The 21,168-nt window shown below is 34.5% G+C and overlaps 1 protein-coding gene across 31 annotated transcripts in view; it reads right to left on the minus strand.

Moving 5' to 3' along the window:
- Positions 1-21,168, minus strand: part of FER (FER tyrosine kinase) — a 441,906-nt gene that overhangs the window by 363,351 nt on the left and 57,387 nt on the right. For all 31 annotated transcript variants that reach the window (XR_011425641.1, XR_011425626.1, XR_011425640.1 and 28 more), the window contains one exon: positions 4,468-4,641. Coding sequence is in view for 11 of the 31 variants with exons in the window: in XM_023617899.2 (XP_023473667.1) it covers positions 4,468-4,641 (174 nt within the window). In the remaining 20 variants the exon portion in view is untranslated. The remainder of the gene's footprint in view (positions 1-4,467; positions 4,642-21,168) is intronic.

The raw sequence follows: 21,168 nt of genomic DNA on the forward strand, positions 1-21,168 counted from the left end.
TGCAATTCTATCAGTTTTTGTAGTTCTATCAGTATTTTGATGCCGTGTTGTTAGGCATACACGTTAAGGACTGTTATGCCTTTTTGGAGAATTGACTCCTTTATCATTATGTAATTCCCCTCTTTATCACTGATAAAGTTCCTTGCTTTGAAATCTGCCCTGTCTGAAATTAATATAGCTATTCTTGTTTTCTTTTGGTTAATGCTAGCTTTCTCCACATATTTACTATTAATCTATACATCTTTATATTTAAAGTAGGTTTCTTGTAGACAGTATACAGTTGGATCTTGTTTTTTGATCCTCTAACAATCTCTCTTAGACCAACGACCTTCAAGGTAATTACTGATTTACTTGAATTAATATCTACCGTATTTCCTGCTGTTTCCTATTTGTTACCCTTGTTGTGTTATTCGTCTTTCACTTTTTTCCGGTCTTTTGTGGTTTTGAGTATTTTATATGATTCCATTCTCCCTCATTTCTTAGCATATCAGTTAGATTGCTTTTTTTTCCTTTTTTTATTGGTCACCCTAGAGTTTGCAATATACATTTATAACTATTCCAAGCCCACTTTCAAATAACACTCTACTACTTCACAGGTAGTGTGAGTACTTCACAGTAACAAAATAATCCTAATTCCTCCTTCTCATTCCTTGTATCATTGCTGTCATTCATTTCATTTAAATATAAGCATACATAAATATATATACACACACACACACACACACAAGATATATACATGAGTGTACATAATTGAATACATTGTTACTATTATTATTTTCAATAAATATTGTTATACCAATTATGAATGAGAAAAATAGGGGCCCGCCCTGTAGCTGAGAAGTTAAGTTCACGTGCTCCACTTCGGCAGCCCAGGATTTGCCAGTTCAGATACTGGGCACAGACCTACACACCACTCATCAAGCCATGTTGTGGAAGCATCCCACATAGAACTGGAATGACTTACAACCAGGACATACAACTATGTGCTGGGGCTTTGAGGAGAAAAAAAAGAAAACAAAAGAAGATTGGCAAGAGATGTTAGCTCAGGGCCAATCTTCCTCTCCAAAAAAAAGGATTAAAAAAATTGAGAAAAATAAAAGTTTTTATTTTATCTTTATTCATTCCTTCTCCAGTGCTCTTCCTTTCTTTACATAGATCCAAGTTTCTGACCTGTATCATTTTCCTTCTCAGTCTACTGGCAACAAATTCCCTCAATTTTTATTTGAGAAAGTCTTTATTTCTCCTTCACTTTTGAAGGAGAATTTCACAGGGTACACATGGTGTAGTTTTTTTCTAGGATTAACTAGATTCTAGGAAGGTGAGTTTTTTCTCTCAGTAATTTAAACATTTCATTCTACCCTCTTCTCCCTCACATGATTTCTGAGGAGAAGTCAGATGTAATTCTTATATTCATTCTTCCATAGGAAAGGTGTTTTTTAACTCTGGCTCTGTCAGAATTTTTTTCTTTGATTTTCTATAGTTTGATAAACCTAGGTGTAATTTTTTTGCTCATTTACTCCACTTGGTGTTCTCCGAGTTTCCTGGATCTGTCGTTTGGTGTCTGACATTAATTTGGGGAAATTCTCAGTCATTATCATTTCAATATTTCTTCTGTTCCTTTCTCTTTTTTCTTCTTCTGGTATTCTCATTTGTAGTAGTTCCATAGTTCTTGAATATGCTGTTCTTTTTTTTTCAGTCCTTGTTCTCTTTGCTTTTCAGTTTTGGAAATTCCTATTGATAATATCCTCAAGTTCAGAGATCCTTTCCTTAGTTGTGTCCAATTTCCTAATAAGCACATCAAAGGCATTCTTTACTTCTGTTTTTGATCTCTAGCTTTTCTTTTTGGTTCTTTCTTAGTATTTCCATCTTTTTGCTTATATTGCCCATGTGTTCTTACATGCTGTCTACTTTATCCCTTAGAGCCCTTAGCATATTATTCATAGTTGTTTTAAATTCCCAGTTTGATAACTACAACATCCCTGCCATGTATGGTTTTGCTGCTTGCTCTGTCTCTTCCAACTGTGTTTTTTGCCTTTTGGTATGCCTTGTCATTTTTTCTTGATTCCTAGGCATGATGTACTGGGTAAAAAAACTGATGTAAATAGATCTTTACTAACATGGTAATACACTGTAACGGAAGGGGAAGCATTTTATAATCCTACAATTAGGTCTCAGTATTTTACTGAGCCTGTGCTTCTGGACTGTGAACTTCACATGTGCTTCTCAGTCCCCACTCCCACTTACATGCAACAGGATGGCTAGAGTGGGCTGGAGTTGGGTATTTCCCTCCCTCCAGGTCAGTTAGGCTCTGGTGAAACAGTTTCTTCTCAAGGCAGACCTTGTTAAGAAGAACAGAATGTTCTGGCATGTGTCAAATGGTTCCTTTTCCCCTCTCCCTGCTGAGAGCATGAGATTTTTCTCTGATATTCACTGTGAGACCTTCGTAGAGATCTAGGGGGTAAAACTCACAAAAGTGTGGGGGGCCCCTCAATAACTGGGCCCTCCTGGAGTTTAAACTGTCAGAGTTGTCCACACTGAACCTTCAGAATTTGTCAGTTACAGTTCAGGTTTTCCTACGCCGGCACTGGCTCCCAAGGAGGTTGCTGCACTGACAAGTTGTGATTCTCTGTATTTGTTTGTCTATCTCTCCAATTTGGGGGATAGCTGTTTGCCCTGTGACCTCACTTTTCTTATGGATCTAAGAAGAGTTGTTAATTTTTCAATTTGGTCAGCTTTTTACTTGTTAGGATGGAGTTAGCAACATCCAAACTTCTTACATGCCAGACAAGAAACTGGAATCTTAACTTTTGAAGTTGCTAAGGAACCAATTCATTATTCTGCAAACTGGCAAATTAACTGCAAAATGCAAGCACTTAATCCTACCTTTCCTATATGAACTACACCTCAGGGTAACCAAATAGTTGATATAGAATTTTTTATTGCAAATTTCCAGCTAACAATTGCATTAGGAATTTAGAAGTAAAATATTGCCATTTTACAACCTCTTCTGAAATAATGGATCTAAGCAATGAACATCAATTATTTCTGAAACTACTGGTAAAAGGCTGAAGAGAAACTTTTTTAATAGAATGATCAGGCTGGCAATACTGGAACCCATTAGTCAAGTTTAACATCACAAAAAGATAAGCAGACATTATATACCTCTTGATATGAAACAATAGGAAGCCTATACCAGCACCTATGATGTATTCTTGCCCAAAATAAACAGCCAGAATCTTATCAAGCCTCTAGATCTAACCTCCAGTTTACAGGAAAATTGGAGGATGAAGGAATATGTGAACTTGTATCACAAGATGCTAACAGAAAAACTCAAAATGAAGAAAATTCAATTCTATAGTGCAAATTACCCAATTTTTCCCACAAATAAATGGCATTTTAAAAAGGAGGAGGAGGGGAACCTACAGATTAAAAAAGAATTATTCAGATGCAATGTGTGGGCCATGTTTGGATCATGATTCAAATAAATCAACTGTAAAAATAATTTAAACAACAATCCTTTGAGCACAGTCAAGATATTTAATAACGCTAAGGAAGTATTATTTTTTAAAGATTTTATTTTTTTTCCTTTTTCTCCCCAAAGCTCCCCAGTACATAGTTGTATATTCTTCGTTGTGGGTCCTTCTAGTTGTGGCATGTGGGATGCTGCCTCAGCGTAGTTTGATGAGCAGTGCCATGTCCGCACCCAGGATGCAAACTAACGAAACACTGGGCTGCCTGCAGCGGAGCGTGCGAACATAACCACTCGGCCACGGGGCCAGCACCAAGGAATTAGTGTTATTTTTAAGTGAGTTAATGATAATATAGCTTTGTTTTTTTAAAAACAGCATTTATTTTAGCAATACATATTAAATTATTTATGGATAAATGATATCTGGAATGTTCTTTACAATCATCCAGTGCAGAAGAAAAGGTGGGTGAGAGTATAGATGAAACAAAGACACTGACTCTGTGGGTGGATGGGTAAATTGGAGTTCACTCTACTATTCTCTCTTCTTTTGTACACATGCAAATTTTCAAAATAAAAATCACTGTAAAAAGTTATCCAGAAAAGACAGACTGAATGTGAAGAAAATTTAGAAATATCCTAATTGATTTTGCCTATATTTTCTTTTTTATTATATGCATAGTCTTATATGATAACAATTTTTTTAAAAACTAAAAGAGCTATTTCAGCAAGCAAAAATAAAAATTCTAAGTGATAAGAAAGTATTCTATCATAGTTTAATTTGCAGCATTTTTTTCTTTCATAGGAATATATAAAACATATCTTATAATCAATAATGTTACATATTCAATAAAAATAACATAATAGTTACTAGAGATACCAAAACCTATTTCTTCTCAGAAAATGATGACTAAACCATCTTTAAAAGTCAAATAGGATAAAATATTTCAGTGACTTTAAAAATCAAACTAAAGAAAGAATTCCAGAATGGAAAGACAAACCTTGATCATCTCTGCCTCTATCTGCTGATGAACACCTATATAACTTTTCTTCACCTGTTGCTTGTCTTTGATCATCATGGTTAGCCTGTGCAAGGGTCCAGAATTTAGGTCCTCTGCATGTGTCTTCATTATCCTACTAAGTTGTTCCGTCTGCTGAATCATAAGTAGCCAAGACTTTTTAAAAGATAAAGAAATAAAATTAGTAATTGTATTAGAGGTTTCCATTTAGCTATGCTTGAAGTGCTTAAGAAGTTTATTTAGTTTTACACAAATTATTACATTAACATAAAAATGGCAGGTTTTTAGCAATTGTATGATGAGCTATGAATGGTTCACATTTAACATCTTCAACTTCAAGTGCACATGCTTCAAAATTCAGTAATCAGAGACTATGCAGAATACTAAGAAAAGGATTAAGGGACTCATTGAGACTCCAAACTTACATTCTTCATTTTCTCATTCTTGTTTGTTTTCCAACACAGTGATATAGTGCTTCTGCCCACACCATTCTAATGCTCCAGTAAGGTCCTATTTCCTAATGGTCAAATGCAACAGAAATTTTTCTATCTTCATTCTTAACCTTTCTGTCTGTGAATCTGATCCTGCTGATTCACTTCTTCCTGAAACTCTTCTTTTTTGGCTTGCATGGCTTCTTATCCTCCAATATACTGCCTTGTCTTCCCTACCTTCCAAAAATTTCCTACCTGCTCTTCTTTTGCTGCTTATGTCTTACATACTGGTATTCTCTGGATTTCTATCTATTATCTTTCCTTAATAAATACCATTAGTTCTCAGTGGTTTTTCCAACACAACACATTGCCTCAATAGCAGAGACACATAATGGTGGGTTTGGGACAAATGGGCATACTGCTGGAAGAACAAGTCCTTTGTTACTAGACGTTCTAGCTAATAAATGTTGAAGAAAGTAACGGAGAAACGCTCTTCACTAGAAGTCTTCGAAATTCTATTTAGAAACAATTATTGCAGACTTACCATGGTCAGGGAGGATCCATGTTAAAGATACAAAAATAGACAAGGTATGGTTTCAGACATTTACAAGAATAGTTTTTCTATGCTATTACTTTTGATCTATGAATGAAGAGAATTATTCTGTCTGTTAATATTTCAGTATAATCCTAAAGTAAAATTTGATAAACAACTAAATCAAAATTATAGCCTAAAGGGAGCAAACTGTTGTAACTCCTCCATCAAAATATATAATTTAACAAAAACGAAAACAAGGAAAAACCATATAAACATGGATTTAAAAAATAAACTAAATAGTCTTAATAACTCTTGAAGCTCTGCCTTTATCATTTGATATTTTCACTCTAAAAAATACAACGTTGGGAAAATGTTCTACAGTATGTGCAGAATGTTAAGGCTACCAAAAAAGTGAGAGGAATCAGTGTTTCTTTCTCTATTCTCAAACAATAAATATTCTCTAAGTACTTGGTAGCAATAGATTTTTGTGATTCTGTGTAACAGTCATTGCAGCCTAGGGGAGAAGTCTTTTTGGAAGCCAACATTAAAGACCACAGAACTAGGTCTTCCTTCCAGGAGGGCACATCTCATCCGGCCTAACAGCCCTGTTCACTGCAGTCACTGTGGAAGTCCAAGCCTCTCAAGGTAAATGTTATCACCCCAACTGTCAATCCCATATTGCTCTCAATATCTCCTAATCTTACCCAAGACACTATAGGATTCTATAGAAACCTGTATTCTCAAGAACTCCTGCTCCATGATTAGAAAACTCCTTATACCTCTTACCAGAATTTTCTATTTATCTTGTAGCTTTAACAGAAACCTGGCTTTATCCCACTCCCAACCTCCCAATACTGCTAAGAAACATTCCCTCTTTCTCTAAAAGTCTCTGCTCCTTTGGAATTCAGGTCACCTTTCTCCATGAATAATCTATCAACAAGTCTTTCGGATTCTCTCTCCAAAGTCTACCACAAATCCGCCCATTTCTTTCCATCTCCACTGCCACCCCTTTTGGAGGTTATGATTATCTCAGGCTTAGACTATTACAACACCTTCTAATTGATGTTCTCTCTTCTACTCATGTGCCTTTCCAATCCACACCCCTTAAGGTAGAAAAGAAATTAATATCATTCCCCTGCATAAAACACTACATTGGTTTTCCTTTTCATCTAAAGAAAAATTCAAACATTTTTCTGAGACCTGTAATGTCTCCCATTAACTGTCCTCTGTGTATCCGTCTAATTTCATGTTTTGCCATTCTCTACCCAGCTAAATAAATTCTAGGACATTGTTCTTCCTCCAGTTTCCTGAACATTCCCTCTTCCTGGAAGCTCACCCTCTCCTTCACATAGCAAGATCCATCTCTTTCTTTCACAATCCTCATCTCATGTAGGTCTAACCCTTGTTATTCTCTCTTATTCTCTCTCTTAGCACTTAAAACAACTATTTGTCTGTATGTATACTTGGGTTTGTCTGTTTTTTTATGTCTCCCCAACTAGAATGGAAGCCTCGTGAGAGCAGTACCATGTCTCTTCATTCACTCTTCTAGATATTTACTGTGATGCCTGAGATAAGAGCTACTAAAAATTCTCTGAAAGAAGGAAGGAAGGGAGAGGGAGACAGGGAGGGAGGAAAGTAGGGACAAATGCAGAATAAAACCATGAATTGAATATACGCCATTAAAAGATTTTTTTAATTGTTTAAACCTGGAATTAGACAGATAGTAGCGATGCCAATTATGATGGGGAAGGAAAAATTAACAGGTCTATTTTCAATAGATAAAACAAGAGAGGAATCAGAGCAGCACATAATGTAATACAAAGCATGACCGAAAAGGAATGGATGAGTGGAAAAATGTTTTGGGTAGTGTCTAACTTGAATTAAATGAGTGGCTGGAATATTTATGATAAAGAGAGGAGAGTAAAATATTAACAGATGCTTGATAAACAAACAAAAGTAAAAACGCACTTCAACATTTGCAATAAAACTAGTACAGCACTTTGCAGATAAGGCTCTTTGGTTATGGAATAGCAATAACTAGAGCATAGATAAATTATTTGTTAATTAGGATAATCTGTGAAAGATAATTCTTTGTAACCTAATAAACAAAATACTGTAGGACATCTATAGACATTCAAATTGCTTTATTATACAGAATCCTGCTTAATAGTAATAATTTTCTTAATAATGTTCTTCATAATGGGATTTTACCGGCAGTCAGTCAGTAATGCTGAAAGGTACAGATAAGTTAACAAATATTAAAAAGTAAAAATATCTTATTTAATTTTAGAAAAATGTAATCACAGGCAAAGAACAATACAATTTGAAAATAAAACCACTGTGGTTCAGTTTGCAAAACAGAATATAAATATCATAACTATTGAAAGAAGAGCTACAAAATGTGAAAGTAGGAATCATTTAACTATAATAGAATCGACAAAAATCCCAAAAGAGACTAACAAAAATCAGGAGTGAGAGATTGATAAAAAACATAAGCATGTTCATTTCCTAACAATTCACACAGAAGAGTTAGTAGACAGCCTTAGTTTTAAAGTTTGTAAATAAAGAAATATAGATTTAAGTTTACAATTTTTAAGTTTTAAAAGTTAAACAAGTGGATGTTCAGAAAAAAGCAGACTATATAGATCTGAATTATTAAAAGTAATTTTTAAGGAAAGTTAACACTGTCCAATGAAAAAAAAGAAAGAAAAATCAAGAAACAAAAAATTGGTTAACAACTAAAATAAAATGAAATGAAATGAAAATTATACTAAACACATCTGTTCAACATTATATGAATGTTGATAAACATCTATGAAAAGGAAAGCATTATCAAATCAGGGGGGAAAAAATCTTCACTATATGCAATAAATAAGAAACATTAGTAAAATAAAATAATACATAACAACAACAACAACAACAGCAAAAAGACAAGCAGACTCCCTAGAAAAATGTTAACAAGACCCAGTAGTCATTATATTTAAATGACATAAAATTGAATTGTAGACACGAAATATAAAACAAAGAAGGGCACGTTATGATGCAAAAGAATATCTATCACAATGAATATGTAACTGTCATGAATCTTTTCATTCCAGAAAAGAGCGCATCAAAACACACAAAGCAAAAATGATGAAAAATCCAACAAGAAATCAAAAGTAGTGGGAGAATTAAATACACCCATCTCTGCCTATTACAGATAAACAAAAAAAGTAAATAATACAGAGTATCTGAATAAGTAACTTAACAATGAATATGTTTGATCTATCATTATACGTAAAACTCTATACACTATAGGTATGGAGAATACCTATTTTAAAAGAGTCTGTGGAATTTTTTTTTTCTGTAATGTATGCTTTTTACGGTTAGGAAGATTGGCCCTGAGCTAACATCTATTGCCAATCTTCCTCTTTTTTTTTTTCTCCCCAAAGCACCAGTACGTAGTTGTGTATCCTCATTGTAAGTGATTCTAGTTCTTCTATGTGGGATGCTGCCACAGCATGGCTTGATGAGTGGTGTGTAGGTCCACGCCCAGGATCCAAACCGGCAAACCCCAGGCTGCCAAAGCAGAGCACACAAACTTAACCACTCAGCCACGGAGCCCTGAATTTTTTTTTAATTGGATAATATTGGGCTACAAAAAAATTTCATAAAGTTCCTCAAAAACAGAAATAGTGTATGCTATACCCTCTAGTTAGACTCTTGCAATTAAAGGGAAAAATTATTAACAGAATTTTTTAAGGGGAAAAAAATCAAATCATTCCTAATAATGCATAGGCCCAAAGTAAAGTTTTTAAAACTAACAGAAGACCTAGAAAATAACAGCAAGTAAAATACTGCTATACTAAAAATACTAAATACTAAAATCTATGATATATAGCTTAATTTGCTTAAAGAAAGATTCACAAACTTTACATTTCCATTTCTAAGTAAGGAATCATAAAAATAAACTTATTAAACCTTCAATCTTATAAGTTAGAAAAGGAAGAACAATGTAAAACTAAGGAAAGCATAAAGAAGGAATTGAGGGGCCAGCCCCGTGGCCTAGTGGTTAAGTTCATGTACTCTGCTTCAGTGGCCCAGGGTTTCACTGGTTTGGATCCTGGGCACAGACATGGCATCAAGCCATGCTGAGGCGGCATCCTACATAGCACAACCAGAAGGACCTAAAACTAGAATATACAACTATGTACTGGGGGGCTTTGAGGAGAAGAAGAGAGAAAAAAAAAGCCTGGCAACAGATGTTAGCTCAGGTGCCAATCTTTAAAAACAAAAAGAAGGAATTGAAAAGTGTTCATGAATTAGACAAAAACAAAAAATAATGTTGATAAATTTAAAAAGGAGAGCTGATAATTACAAGAAAAAAGGAAATAAGGTATCTAAAATTAGGTCTAATGAATGAGAAATAACTATAGATTAAGATGAAGTTTTAAGAACCTTGAGGGAAAAATTTGAAAGAATAAATAAAATGGCTATTATTCTTTTCTTCCTTTAAAGAGAAATATAAATTATCAAAATTGACACTCCAAGAAATAGTGTACAGATCATTTGATTATTTGCTGGCAGATACATTCCCAGCCCTTTACCTACAAGGACCTGATCTCTGCAAATTATATTTCCCAGGCTCTCCCTTGCTAACAGGCTTCTGGTTACTTTGGGCAATGGGAGGTACTGGCAGAAGGCCAAAGCGCAGGAGGAAGTCAGGATAATTGTTCTCTGTCTCTCTCTCTCTGTCTCTCTCTCTCTCCATAGTTGAAATAAGCCCTCCTCCTCCCTATGTAGCTTTACAAATAGTAGAGTCTGCATGCAGTTACTAATCTCTGAGTTGCCTTACCTTCCTCTGTTTGCTTTTAGCTCTTTTCAAAACTTCTGAACATATTTCCCCAAATTAGATCCTATCTATTGAACTACCTGGTGTAAGTTCTGTTTTCCTGACTGAATCCTAACTTTTACAGATAGGAAATTCAAAGAAATTAATTACCAATTAGTACATGATTATCATAAAGCCAATGATCAATATAATATCTCTAATAAAGTGCAAAGCTCAACAATTTTTTGCTAATGAATAATTACAAGCCATTAGGAATCAAATACCTTTGATGCTACCTAAATTGCTTCTAACAACTGAGAATGAAAAAAAAGTTCCTAAAATCACCATAACAGATATCAAAAAGCGACAAAGATACCACAAAAATAAATTCACACATGAATAGCAATGCAAAATTTTAAATAAAATATTAGAAGGACATAATAGTCCACTAAAAAATATCTTATAACCACTTCTGGAACATTTCAAAAACGCATACTTAATAGTCATCTATAGAAGCATTCCCATAAAAGTCAAAGACAAAACAAGGCTGCTAAATGTCAACCATGCTATTTAACATAGTTTCTGAAATGCTTCTAAACAAGAGAATGATATGAGTAAAATATTTTAAAGGAAGAGGTTTATCCTTCCTAATAAAAAAAATACAAGTGAAACCATTTGAAATGATTTTTCATATATTAATTTGACAAAATTAAATAAAATGATAACACATACTATAGGTAGGGTTTTGGTGAAATAGGTTCTCTAATTCACTGTTAGTGGAAATGGGAATTATGGAAAAACATATTTGGTAATAGCTATTAAAATTTTAAGTGGGCAAAACTTTATACTGAAATATTCTAATTCTTGGAATTTATCTCACAGAAAATATTTGCACAAGTATATAGATCATATTTACAAGGACATTTATCACACTGTTTTAATAGCAAAAAGAGTCCATCAATAAGAAATTAAAGAAACAAATTATAGGGGCTGGCCCCATGGCCAAGTGGTTAAGTTCGCAAGCTCCGCTGCAGGCAGCCCAGTGTTTCGTTGGTTCGAATCCTGGGCGCAGACACGGCACTGCTCATCAAACCACGCTGAGGCAGCGTCCCACATGCCACAACTAGAAGGACCCACAACAAAGAATATACAACTATGTACTGGGGGGCTTTGGGGAGAAAAAGGAAAAAACAAAATTTAAAAAAAATCTTAAAAAAAAAGAAATTATAAAATGATATGCAGCCATTAAAAAAAAAATAACTTCACGTGAAACGATATAGAGAATGTCCAAGACATATAATGAGATAAAAAAGTAAAACTGCAGAACAGCTTATAGAGTACAATATTATTTCTGTAAGATAAATAAATGTCTTGTGTGGACATACACTCAAAAAATACAGAGAATAAAAATATGAAATGTGGAAAGGTAACAGTTTTCTTTTTGTCTTCAAACCTGAATTGTCTTGTAAAAATGTAAATATTAGAACTAATCAAAATCAAAATGATTTATGGAGCATCTCAAATTCCATACACAAGCTGCTCAAATGATGCACACGCTGTGACCTAACACTACAACACACTTGCAAATAGAGAGCCAACTATGATATGAAATGCCAGCCTTGACTTATCATTCCAGATTTAGTACAGATGCTTCCATGAAATTAAATTGCAGCCTTCACACATAACAGGAAACAATCATCACACTAGAAGCCAAAATTATATCTAAAGAAAAATAATATAGGACAAGGTGAGCTACTTTTTAATCACTATTTGATAGTGCGAAAAAATATAAAACAATATCTATTCAGACAGTAGAAAATATTAGCAGCTCCTCCATAAAGATGATAAAAATTCACTAATTTATTTTAACTTGGGGAAATAAAGTTTAAATTAACAAAAAATTTAAAAGTTAGAATTTTATTCCACTCAGGTATATACAGTAACAAATAAGTATGAAAATGAAGTAGATGTCCTGCCAGAACTGCTTACACTTCTATGTATTAGTAATTTGTAATTAACAAATTAATCATGTATATTAGCAGATACTCAGAAATGAGCTGAAGGAAACAAGAGATCATTGATCATGATTCCTTTGTGCTAGGAACAACGCTAAAAAAAGGAGATAAAATAACTAATAATTAAAGTAAAGGACTTCTGGCCATGACATAGTAGCTGGAATCAAACTTGTCTTCCCACTGAAAACAACTAGAGAACTGGACATAATATATGAAACTACTGTTTTCAGACACTGGACAAAAGGTAGCACAGGACTGGAACCCCAAAGAGAAGTGAAGCCTCACCTGATCTGAATTATCTTCAATTCTAACTAAGTAGTCTGATTTCATAAATACTAATTAAGACCTGAACAGAAGAAAAATAAAATGTTATTAGGGAAATCTTTAAAAGTAAAATCAGCCGAGAGGAAATAACTAGCTGCAAAGATTAAAGGGAACAGTACCTGGTGCTCAGACGTGGTCGAAAATAGTGCCTGTTCCCACCAGCCACACCAGAAAGACTCATAATTCATGGGGCACTGGGTAGAGTACTCAAAAAGGATTTGCCTTGGTAGTGGGGAATAATTAGCCTAGAGTTAACAAGGCTCTGATTCTGCCTAACAAACCTTAAAATCAAGACCCAAAAGGATCAAATTCTTTCCAACTAATTTAACTGTGTCTCCAAACAAAACTCAACAAACAACACATAGCAATATAAACTACCAAAAACAGGGGCAGACCCCCTGGCATAGTGGTTAAGTTCTGGATGTTCTGCTTGGACAGCTGGATTCCAGATTCAGATCCAGAGCAGATCTACACTCGTCAACCATGCTGCAGCAGTGACTCACATATAAAGTAGAGGAAGACTGGCACAGATGTTAGCTCAGGGCTAACCTTCCTCAGCAAAAAAAAAAAACGATAATAAAAAACTAAACTATCAGAAATGAAATACAGAGGGGTCGGTCCAGTGGTACAGCAGTTGGGTTCATGCACTCCACTTTGGTGGCCTGAGTTCACCGGTTCGGATACCCGGTGTGAACCTACACTCACTTATCAAGCCATACTGTGGCAGTCATCCCTCATATAAAATAGAGGAAGAGCTCAGGGCCCATCTTCCTTAGCAAAAAGAGGAGAATTGGCAGTGGATGTTAGCTCAGGGCTAATCTTCCTCCAAAAAAAAAAATAAGAGAGAGAGAGAAAAAAAATTAAAAGAAATAAACAGAATATCACTGAGCTATAGAAGACCTTCTAGAGACCTAATATATGTGTAATTAGAAATGTTGAAGGAGACGGGGGGCAGGCAGGGCACAGGGATAGGAAAAGTATTTGAAGAAATAAGGGCTGAAAATAATCAAAATTTGATGAAAACTAAAAACCCACGAATTCAAGAAGTTCAATGAACCCAAGCACAAGAAGCATGAAAAAAAACGCACTATCAGTATCCCATCTGAGTCAAATAATAGCCTTGAGACATTCAAATATTTCATAGTGATAATATAATAATTTTCATAAGCTGGTTACATAAATGAAACCACATCAATTCTATAACTCATTGTGACAAGTTCCCGGATATCTTAATTTTTCTTACAGCATTTAAAATTTCTTGCCCTGTAAATGAAGCAGGAATTGCCTAGCCTCCTTCCCTGCACTGCTTATGTCACAGTACCCAGAACTGCAGGTGTGTTCTCAACTGCGGGAGCTTTTTAAAGAACCAAAGGACGGAGGTTACTTCATGCGTCAGCAAGAGACAGATCGTGAGTTAGGCATGTCCTTCAATGAGGGAATTTCAGCTTCTCTATCCAGTTAAAGCCTTTCCAACAATGAAAGGGTTAAAACCTTTAAACCTCTATTATTTCAAGTACTGTAAATTTTCAGATTATCAGACACCAATATAACAACTAAAACGAATTCTGAATAAAAATACTATGTAGACCAAATATAATTAAATAAATATTTTTTAAATAAAATAAAATCAATATAATCAAAATGAATAGTTGGGTTCTAAAGACTGGTACCAAATAGGCTTAGCCACATTAGCTCAGTGATTGCCCAGTCTCAGAAGTAAGAGAGCCATTTCCAGAAACCACATGACAACCAGAATATTAGTACTGCTATAAAAAAGAGTAAGTCTAAATACCTAAACACAGATTAGGCCTGGAAGGAAACTACATTACCTATTCTTTCCCAATACTTTTTCTTCCAGCTTTCTAGACTCAGTGCCCCTCAACTGCTTTTGTTCTTCTTGGACTCAAAGGCCACTCTTCCTGTTCTTCTGAGGAAGAAGAGTATCCAGAAAAATAACTGGCCAGAGTCACCTTTGCCTTTTAGAAGCAAATCACATAACCTCAGGACTTTCTCCTCCCAAAAGTTAGGGGCTGAGTTAAAGACTACCACAGTGTGTTCCAGCTCCAGCAAGCACCCTGTGATTTTTCTCCACTTGGCTGCTTCCTTCTTTACTGTCATCTTCCTAAACTCCAGCTCTAGTGGATCTCTCTTAAGTCACGGCTGGCCTACTGGAAATTTCAAAGAAAATAAATTACAGTAAGGCTCCTGGAGATGTTTACCTCTACCTTCTGTGCTATTCCTTTTCTCCACCCTGCTGTATCCCATTCGCATTCCCCATCTATGTCCTAGAGAAAGCGTTCTGTTTTCCTTATTTCCTGTATTCCCCAAATCTCCCTGATTGACTCCTTCAGCCCAATATTTCTTTAAAAAACAAGATCCTCCTTTTCCTCCCCCATCCAACCAAGTTTTCCAGCTACTGCTCTAATTTTTTTTAAAAAACTCTCAAACAAACCTCTGGAAAAAAGCCAAAACTCTGCATTTGCTCCTGAAGGTATGAACCAAGCTGTATACTTAGGACACTCCTTTTCTCTGAAGCTCGATCACATAAATGCTGTTTCCTTCTCTCACATCCTGTGTAACACAGAACTAAGAGAGGGGCTGATGTTCTCCATTACTTCTCCCAACTGCACCTCTATTAAAGCTAACCTTGCTTGTCTAGACCCTTCTCCACTCCTCGGATTTAACATTATCTATCTCCTGTACACTCATAGGTTTTCTCTTATTTACTTCTTATATCAACACTCTGAGGCAAATATCTTCATATTATAAATGGTGTCAGAGAGATTAAGTAATCTCTCTGGTGTCCAAGGTCACACAGCTAACGAATGAAAGAGCTCAGATTCAACCTAAATCGATCTCTTAATATGCTGGACCCGATACAACCTAAGATGCTTGGAGGATACAACAGTATGGGAATCTAAAGACCCTTGCATCTAAAGATTACTTTGAGAATAACTATCTAGGCTAAATTGATGATAGTACTTTATAAACTGGTTACAAATTAAACAGTGATTTTAATCTGTATTTGGTAGTTTATCATTAAATTAGAGCTAAGAGCCATAGAGAAAAGCCATCTACTTCCTTTAGGCCATCTACTTTGTAGCATGATTAACACCTAAAATGAGGAAGTCCTTCTAGGCCAAGATTAGTGAGTCATTCTTGATAATGACATGCTCTGCTAGAAGAAATAAAGATAAAAATGAAAGAGGCCTCTCACTATATTTGGGTTTCAAACCAGAGTAAAGACCCACACCTCAAATCTCACTAAGCAGAACAATAAAGAAATAAATCATCATCGTCTTCTTATCTAACCAACCACAATACCATGCTCAATAAGAAATAGCACCACTTTAAGACAGACACACAGATAGTACACATTTCCCTACGCCCCAGGGAAACAAAATTACTAGTTTGAGAGTTTTAAGTTTTAGAACATTTTTCAGAATGCTGAGCTGTATACTGAATAATATTAATATTATATCATAAAATACTATTTTTACCTGAACTGTATGATTTCAAAAGAGTTTCTGAATTCTTAAATGTGACTTTTTATGTTGTTGTTTTACAACCAAAAATAATTCCTAGAAATATATGCATCTCCTATTTCACAATTTTAAAAAAAGAGAAAAATGATTCAATTTACAGAAATTTTATTCTCCCCATACCCTCCCAAAAAAGAGATCAGCTGCATACATTAGCATTGCAGCTTTCTAAAATAATTAGTATAAATCCTAAAATGCCTATTTTACTCTTAAAAAGCCAATAGAGGTAAACAGTATCAATTATATTAGGATAAATACACAATATAAAGAAAGTAAACACTGTACTGAATTTTTGAAAAGAGAAAACTACATATGGGGAAACAATTTACATCTTTTAGAAAAGCACATAATGCTTTCCACCTTCAAACTAACAGATGTGTAGTGAGGTAAATCAGCATTCCATAAACAGGTAGTAATTTAAGTGTTCTGAGTTCCTTATACCAAAAAGTATTTATTCTGGAACACTGAGTCAAAGAATAAACTACTACTGGAGCTATAATTACAGTAAGGCATTGAAAATAATCAAAAAAAATGACTCAAGCTTGAAAAATACCTAAATAATAGCTGTCATAAATAGCTTTTCTCTGCAGACTATATCTTCCAACTACTTGCTTTCTTTCTCCTCGCTTGACTATTTTTAAATACAGCATAAAAATTCCACGAAGAATGCATATTTTCTGTACCAAACAATAATTCAAAATAAATAGTTCTCTGAAACAACAGTTTTTATTCAGAGTTTGCCTATTACATAAGAAGGTTTTTGGAATCTCTGAGTCCTTGTGAGATATAGAAATCCAGAAGACAAGTCATTAAATTTCCCTAAAACTGAGGTTTTCAAAGACTAATGCAAGTGCAAAGGAAACCTTAGGTACTTCCCATTTAGAAAAACATTTTCTTCCAAGTTTCCTGGTTTCCCTAGGCTGGTGGTTCACAACTCTGCCTGCAATAAGAATCACCTGGGAGTCTTTTAAAACTACTAATTCTTAAATCCCACGACCAGAGAATCTGATTTAACAGGTTTTTAGATGGGCTCCAGGCATCAGTATTTTAAAGCTCCTCAAGTAATTCTAACAAGTTTTGCTGTAATAAAACATCTCTGTCCCTAATAATCACTGGGTTGTTCAAAATCACACACAAAAAAACCACAGAGCTTGTGGAAAAATGGTGTTAGATGCACAACACTCAAAAAATTCATCAGGGCCACATTTTAAAAAGACAGGAACCTAATAAAAACTTTGCACAGTTTTACATGTATTAACCGTTTAAGAAATACATAGTACTACAACAAACATGGTGTTTTACCTTGAAAAGACCTGAAGGGTTGCAACTTGTGAGTTATTTTAAAGTGATAGAAGGAATTATTTGAATTTGGACAGAAAGTTGCAATATCACATGTGGATGGGTGTAGCTCATAATACAAGGGGTAACAGAGGCAGCCAGTAATGACGGAAGTGTTTGTCTCTGTGCATTTTATGTATTCCTAAGCAGCTCAGTTCAGATGGATAGTTTTCAGCATTCACCTAGCATTTCTTCTGGGTTTGTGCACAAGCAAATACAAAACCACGTTATGCTCAAATTGTTCTCTAAAATATCTATTGCACTGGAACAAATTTATGTTTTTAAATCAAGCGTGATGGGAGAATCAACTCTATAGTCAGGCTTAAGAATTATTTCCTTAAAATATAGATATAGTTGAAATTCTAGTTATACAGGTTGAAGCTACATTTTATAACATATATTACGTGACTACTAAATAATAAGGCTAGTTCATCAAAAAGCATTTTCATTACTTTTAATTCCCACATAGTATATGGAAACATACATTTCAATCCACTTTTTAAATCCAATCCATTTTTAAAGGTAAGCCAATCTCTCTCTTCAAATAGGCTGTGTTATTTGAGAATTATCTCTATCACTATACCATTTCAGTAGAGAGTTGACTGTATTCTGACAGGTGTGATTTTATTTTTACTTTTTTTTCAGCTTTATTGAGATATTAGTAACATATAATATGCAAGTTTAAAGTATATAAGATAATGATATGATACATGGATGCAAAATGATTACGACAATAAGGTTAGTTAAAACTTCCATCTCCTCACACAAGTACCTTTTCTTCTCCTGTGGTGATAACATTTAAGATGTACTCTCTTAACAACTTCCAAGTATATAATACAGTATTGTTAATTATAGTTACCATGCTATATATTAGACCCCAGAACTTATTCATCTTATTACTGCAAGTTTGTACCCTTTGATCAACATCTCCACATTTCTCCTACCCCCACAGCTCCTGTTAACCACCATTTTACTCTCTGTTTTTATGAATTTGGCTGTTTTAAATTTCACATATAAGTGAGAACATACAATATTTGTCTTTCTCTGTCTGACTTACTTCATGTAGCATAATGCCCTCAAGGTCCATCTATGTTGTCGCAAAAGGCAGGATTTCCTTCCTTTTCATGGCTGAATAATATTCCTTTATATATATATACACCACAACTTCTTTATCCATTCATCTGTTGATGGACACTTAGGTTGTTTCCATATCTTGGGTATTGTCCATAATGTTGCAATGAAAATGGGGGTGCATATGTCTTTTTGAGTTAGTGTTTTCATTTTCTTTGGATAATCACCAAGAAGTGGGATTGCTGGATCACATGGTAGTCCTATTTTTAACTTTTTGAGGAACTCCTATACTGTTTTTCAAAACAGCTGTACCAAATTACATTCCTACCAATAATATACAAGTGTTCCCTTTTCTCCGCCTTGCCAACATTTGTTGTCTCTTGTCTTTTTTATAACAGCCTTTCTAACAGGTATGAGGTGATATCTCATTGTGGTTTTGATTTGCATTTCCTTGGTCATTAGTGATGTTGAGTACCCTTTCATGTACCTGTCAGCCATTTGCGTGTCTTCTTTGGAAAAATGTCTATTCAGATCCTCTACCAATTTTTTAATTGGATTTTTTCTTTGCTATTGCATTGAATGAGTCCCTTGTATTTTAGATTTGAATTTCTTATCAGATAGATGGTTTACAAATATTTCCTCCCATTCCATAGGTTGCCTTTTCATTTTGCTGTTTCTTGCTGTGTGGAAGCTTTTTTTTTCATTTTTGGTGAGAAAGATTGTCCCTGAGCTAACATCTGTGCCAGTCTTCCTCTATTTTGTATGTGGGATGCCACCACAGCATGGCTTGATGAGTAATGTAGGTCCACACTTAGGATCCAAATCCACAAACCCCAAGCCACAAAAGTGGAGCATGCAAACTTAACCACTATGCCACCAGGCCAGCCCCCAGAAGCTTTTTATTTTTATTTTTGTAGCTTCCACTTCTGGTATCATACCCAAAAAATCATTGCCAAGACCAATGTGAATGAGTTTTTTCCCTATGTTTTCTTCTAATGGTTTTATAGTTTCAGGTCTTCTATTTAAGTTTTAATCCACTCTAAGCTAACTTTTGTGAGTGGTGTAAAATAGGAGTCAAATTTCATTCTTTTGCATGTGAATATCCAGTTTTCCCAACACTATTTACTGAAAAGACTGTTCTTGGCCCCTTTGTCAAATTTTAGTTGATTGTACATGCATGGGTTTAGTTCTGGGCTCTCAATTCTGTTTGTCTGGTCTATGTGTAGGTTTTCGTACCATTACCATACTGTTTTGATTACTACAGCTTTATAATAAAGTTTGAAATCAGGAATTGTGATGCATCCAGCTTTGTTCTTGTTTCTCAGGATCACTTTGGCTATTCAGGGTATTTGTGGTTCCAAACAAATTTTAGGATTGTTTCTTCTATTTCTATGAAAAATACCATAGGAATTTTGATAGGGATTGCATTTAATCTATAGACAGCTTCAGGCAGTATGGACATTTCAACAATATTGATTCTTCCAATCCATAAGCATGGAATATCTTTTCAGTTATTTGTGTCTTCTTCAATTTCTTTCAACAATTTCTTGTAATTTTCAGAGTACAGATCTTTCACTTCCTTGGTTAAATTTATTCCTAAGTATGTTTTTTATTTTATTGTAAATGGGATTGGAGTATTTATTTCTTTTTCAGATAGTTCGTTGTTACTATATGGAAACACAACTGATTTCTGTACATTGATTTTGTATCCTGCAACTTTACTGAATTTATTAGTTCTAGCAGTTTTTTGGTGAAATCATTAGGGTTTTCTATACAAACAATCACATCGTCTGCAAACAGAGACAATTTTACTTTTTCCTTTCTGATTTGTATGCCTTTTATTTCTGACAAGTATAATTTTAGATGAATAAAAAAACACAAACTGCAATTAACATTTAGCATAGAATAAAACAAGTCCTCAAGATAAAATAGCCATTAAACCTATGAAAAGATGTTTAGTTTCACTCATAATTAGAGACCTAAATTAAAGCCACAGGAGATATTATTTCTTACCTACCAGATTAACTAAAATTCAAAAGTTTGACAACATACGCTGTTGCCCAGATTTATGCAGAAAATGGCACTCTCATATACTCCTGGTGAATATGCAAAATTGTACAAGATCTATAAAGGAAATTTATATTTTTATTGGTAATATGTAAGAAAACTATATACACATTTATACTTTGACCTAGAAATCTCATTCCCAAGAATTTACCCTGAAGATATTCATAATGATATAAACACATTTGTAACAAAGTTATTCATTGCAGCATAATCTGTGATTGCAAAATACTGTGAGACAAAATTTCACACATAGTAACCTGGCTGAATACCTAAATATTCTCTCTACTAAGAGGAACCGAGATTCTTAGGCGGAAGCATTTATTCCAGGACAGGAAAAGGGAACATTCAAGAAGAGCCTGGAATATCTTAGTATGCCAAGAGGTAAAGAAGTTTTCAAAAAATGATAGGGAAACAGTCTGGTAATTAAAAATAAACATGGCTACCTAGGCTTCTATCTCCCAGTGCTTCCTCCCAAAGCATTACAAACAACAAAAAGGAAAATTAAAAAAAACACAAAAACCATGCCCTCAGGATTAAAGATAGAATGCAC

The sequence above is a fragment of the Equus caballus genome, chromosome 14, assembly GCF_041296265.1.
Source record: "Equus caballus isolate H_3958 breed thoroughbred chromosome 14, TB-T2T, whole genome shotgun sequence".
In the NCBI taxonomy this organism is placed as follows: Eukaryota; Metazoa; Chordata; class Mammalia; order Perissodactyla; family Equidae; genus Equus; species Equus caballus.